Source organism: Camelina sativa, chromosome 1 (assembly GCF_000633955.1).
Source record: "Camelina sativa cultivar DH55 chromosome 1, Cs, whole genome shotgun sequence".
Lineage (NCBI taxonomy): Eukaryota > Viridiplantae > Streptophyta > Magnoliopsida > Brassicales > Brassicaceae > Camelina > Camelina sativa.
The window spans coordinates 10951077-10955871 of NC_025685.1; the positions used below are offsets into that span (position 1 = coordinate 10951077).

Sequence of the window (4795 nt, forward strand, 5' to 3'; positions counted from 1 at the left end):
ATCCATCTCCTTCTTCTTCAATCTACCTTCTTTGATACATCATCCTTCTTCCTCAATCTAACCCTAACCCTAAACCTTCTTCGATCCATCTCCTTCTTCCTCAATCGATTTATCTTCTATGTCGTCGAATCCTGCAGTTAAGAAAATAAAAAAGAGAAAGGTTGCACTCAACCTTTCTCAGAGAGCCGGACCCTCTAACCAACCCCCACCTGTCTTTAGAAGACCCAACCCTCTTCCACCTCAGTACAATTTCACGCCAACGGCTCGAATTCCTTCCCCGTTCACGCCCCAAGAGCAACAACATTTCCGGAACTTCCCACCGCCACAGACGCTTTTCCAGAACTCAGCCAATCAAGTTCTTGATCCGCCCATTTTGATACCTGAGGTTCAGAACAATACTGCTCACATGCCGGAGGATCATCTGCTATCTCCAACGCAGCACTCTCATGGTCATAGTCAACAACTGTCTTCTCAAGGTAACAACTACGAGCCTCAACTCCAGGATGAGACGATGCAATCTCTAACTGCCCTGCTTACGATGCCTGGCCGTGAGAAGTTTACGACTGTTCTCTCTCCCATACCGTTGGAGAAGAACACTTGGTAATGTTTCTAGCTTTGGTTTGATGTAGAATTCGATTTAATTGATTTGGTTTAGTGCTAGCAATTGGTTTTCATACTTAGGATGTCTTTGGTTCTCATAGTTTGCGGATTGAATTCTTTTGTTGCTTTAAATTGGTTTGTTTGATTGAAAGTTTCAGTCTCGTTGCTTTCAATTTGTTTGTCAATCTCGTCGCTTTCAATTGATTTGTCATTCTTATTGCTTTCAATTCATTATAGTAGTGTATGTGAAACAATTGATGCAATATAATCTCTTTAGCATATATTGATTGATTATTATTTTTTTGTTTGCTTTATAACTGATCTAACTAACTAGCATTGTTTACATGTTTGGAGGTTTGATCGGGACAAAACATGTCAACTTGTTCGGAAGATTACCAAGATTTTTACAAACAAATTCGATGGTCCATATTATACTTGGACTTGTGTGCCTCCCGATCGAAAAGAAAGATACTTCATGGAATTTGCGGTAAGAATAGTACAATGTAACATGTTTTCTACCTGTGTTTATTGCTTGTTTTCACTAACTTCACTAACATAATTCCTTCTCTCTTTTGTTATGTAGAAAACTCACACCTGGGATCCATTGATAACAAGAACCGTTCAAGAACATTTCAACACCATCTGTAACCGTCGGATGAAGGGCATGGTTAGCGATGCAAGGACGTCTCGAATTAAACCTTCATAGATTGAAGGTACTCTCTGGCAAGAGATGGTTGATAATTGGGATACTGAAGAACAACAACAAAGGAGTTCAACCTATTCCAAATGTCGTTTGTCTGACCGTAATGGTCTAGGTCCTCACATCCACTTATCAGGACCCAAGTCATATAGAGAAATCCAAGATGATCTGGTTAAGTCATTTCTAATTTGTTAGTTACATTTATATCCTTTCTATCTTTAAACACTTTCATAACCATTCTTTATTTTGTAACATTGTAGGAAGAAGAGTTGGGAAGAGAGGTCAGTATGGGTGAAGTTTTTTTCAAAACACATACAAAGCCGGATGGTTCTTATGTGGATGGCAAGGCAGAGAAAATTCATCAAGCTTATCAGCAGAAGTTGCAGGAGAAGATGGCTGAGCTTGAGGCAGATTCAAGCCTTTCAGATGGTACTTCACACCGTCGAGAGCTCACCACCGATGAATGTACTGCCATCTTCCTTGAGGTAAAGTACCATTTCTATTCGATCATGAATTTGTTTTGCTCTTTATTTACAGTTTTTCTTTTTGGTAAAAACAGTGCACTGAGAAGGATTCACGAGGAACTCCTTATGGTCTTGGAAGCCTCAAAGCTAATCTTGGCAAGGGCAAGCAACGATCACAAACTGAAGCCTTTCTTACATTGCAAGAGCAACTCAAGGAAGCCCAACGACAAATTGAAATTCAGGCGACTCTCAATGCTGAAGCTGCTGCTCGAGAAAAAGAGACTGCTCTCCTTGTGGCTGAGCAAAAGAATGAGATCAAAGAGTTGTCGTTGATGGCAAAGTTTATGCGCGACACTAATCCAGCCTACTTGGAGTTTATAGCCTCTCAATCAGCTGAGGAGGACAATCAACATTCACCAACAACATGATCAACTCCAATATGGTTCCTATATTCTCTTAACTCATGAACCAAGTTCTTTTGTTCAGTTTGTATGTGTTATAAACTCTTTCTCTCTTTGGTTTTGGTTTGATTTCTGTTTTGGACTAATGTATTTTCTGGTTTCAATAAAATTATGGTTATTTATATAATGTGTTTTCATTAGATTTTGGACTTGTATATTATGTTTGTTCTCCATTTCATTAATTTCAGGATTAAAATCAGGATTAATCTCAGGATTACAAAACAATAATAACCAGTTAATTTTCTTATTTTCTAAAACAAAGTTGTCGTTATGTAGTCGTCATTTAGACAGAAAATTGTCGCTAGGTTGTCGTCAAATAGTCGTTAAATATGACGACTATTTAACGACAACCTAGTATTGCAATTTTATTCATGTAACAAAGTCGTAACTTCGTCGTAAATTAGTCGTCATATTTAACGACTATTACACGAGAACTACTAATATAGTCGTACACTAGTCGTCAAATTGTCACTAAATTTAGTTACTACATAACGACTACGTGACCACAATTTACCGACAACAGTGTATAGTCGTTAAATACCGACTAATTAACGACCAACTGTATTAGCAACAAAATATTAGCTACAACAGTGTATAGTCGCAAAATAGTCGTAAATTTTCAATTAACGACTATTTAGTGACTATTCCTACAGTGGCCGATCGCCTGTTTTCTTGTAGTGAGAATAGAATAAGTCTGGGAGAGAGGAAGAATACCACATGTTGTAAAAGATATATCTTGCTTGTTACGGTATAGTACGGGAATGANAGAGAGACACACACTTAAAGAAGAGATATTTTAGGAAAATATCAATTAGAAACNGGCTTAATGGAGGAAGTAGTGGAATTTGGTTTGAATTTGGGATGCTATGAATGTCAACGGAGAAGTACATGGTGGTTCGATTTGGATTTGTGTGCCAAGCATATGGATTATGGTTTGGATGATCATGGCAGTACCTTAAAAAGAAAATAAGTTTCTGTGTTTTCAAACCTCTTTCACAGGTCTAAGTTTCTGTTTTGCTTGAGGGCAAGAAAAGGCTAGGCCTACTTTGTTTCACACTCTTGGTTTTGAAACCTTCTGATTCAAATGCAGGGTTTGACGAGACTCCTTTATAAGCTCGCTCATCATCACCAGTTATAGACCCGCTTTGCAAGAGTGTGTCCCAGTGTTTGTGAAAAGAAACATATATTGGATTGCACATTGGAACAACAAAGCTTGTGAGGCTTGCGACTTGTTGTTTCAGGATAATTTATATGTTGCAACCTTCGTTTTGTTGTATTAACTATGAGATTTCATAGTCTACAAATGTTTCACCGTTGAAACATTTTAATATCATAGTTCTTTTTGAGAAGCTAGTCTTTCTATGGTGATCTAATCATCTAAAGATGAAATTGTCTTTGGTTGTGTTATGTTGTATCATAATCTTGAAAAGGACTACGCGTAAATCAGAATTTGTGGGTATGTTGTTGCAAAATTTCTGAATATTTTAGTGAGGAAAAAAGTGGGTTTGGAAATTAGAACCCTATGTGGTTATGAACTTCCAATGATTCATAAAATTGGTAAGAAGAGTCACAACCACAGCTTAAGAAGCATCTGGTGTCCTCACTCTTCCCTTTCTCACCATTATCGGATTCAAACTGGTATAGAGCATGAGTTTCTACAAACTGGCCTTTGGCAGTTTGGCATGCCCATAAGGAATCAGGGTTGCACAAATAGAACATGAACAGAGAATTGGAAGCAGCCATATAATAAGCTCCACAAGCAAAGTTTACCAATCAAGTTGATTGAATCAACCGTTCTTATTTGTTTTTATTACATCGCCAATATATATAACAAACCTTTTCATTCGTACCAACTTGTAAACGCATTCTCAGAAACCAGCGAAGCTGATGATTGATTGGAACGATGGCTCGCGTTTCTCTCAACTTTGCTGATGGCTAGGAGTAGTGGGCGCAAAGTGGGAATAGTTTTGGCTCGTGAAAAGTTTCTCCGCCACTTTACTTCCTACACCAAACGCCACTCTCGTGGCTACGGTGTCGAGGTTGCTCAACACATTCCCTTGCCCTAAAACACAACCAGACTCTCAAGTTACCTTTTGAGAGAGAGACACACACTTAAAGAAGAGATATTTTAGGAAAATATCAATTAGAAACCCCTTTCTTTACCTGCAAGGAACGTTCTTATGGAGTTGGATGCATAAATACCAAACCCTACCGAGACAAAGTTTTCGTCGTGTGAGACTATAGTGAATGGATGACCTGCGGGAATGATAAAGACGTCGCTTTTACACACTCTTGAGACAATCTTGTGTACTTGTCCACTCATATCTTCTTCTTTTTCTTCTCCTTGTTCAGGCCACCATTGTTGTTGTTGTTGCTCTCCTTGAAATGAATACGGAGAAGCCATCTCATAGCGGGCACAACCATTCTCCACGAACGTAACAAACGTTGCCTTAGAGTTATACTGAGGAAGGAACACGGAACCCTGCGTATTTCCACAATCAGTATCACATATCATATTAGCTAGTTATTAACCATGAATGACCTATAAAACAACAGGGAAATAGGGATTG

General features: G+C 38.5%; 2 protein-coding genes across 2 annotated transcripts; one reads left to right on the forward strand and one right to left on the reverse strand.

Annotated features, from left to right (window-relative positions):
- On the forward strand, window positions 1208–2311 carry LOC104706587. The gene is made up of 3 exons (XM_010422786.2): window positions 1208–1471; window positions 1561–1785; window positions 1860–2311. The coding sequence occupies exons 1-3, from the start codon at window positions 1331–1333 to the stop codon at window positions 2190–2192; spliced, it is 699 nt and encodes a 232-aa protein (XP_010421088.1). The 5' UTR covers window positions 1208–1330; the 3' UTR covers window positions 2193–2311.
- On the reverse strand, window positions 4025–4717 carry LOC104706597 (vicilin-like seed storage protein At3g22640). Its single transcript, XM_019241757.1, has 2 exons — window positions 4389–4717; window positions 4025–4287 (listed from the first exon to the last, which is right to left on the reverse strand). The coding sequence occupies exons 1-2, from the start codon at window positions 4627–4629 to the stop codon at window positions 4145–4147; spliced, it is 384 nt and encodes a 127-aa protein (XP_019097302.1). The 5' UTR covers window positions 4630–4717; the 3' UTR covers window positions 4025–4144.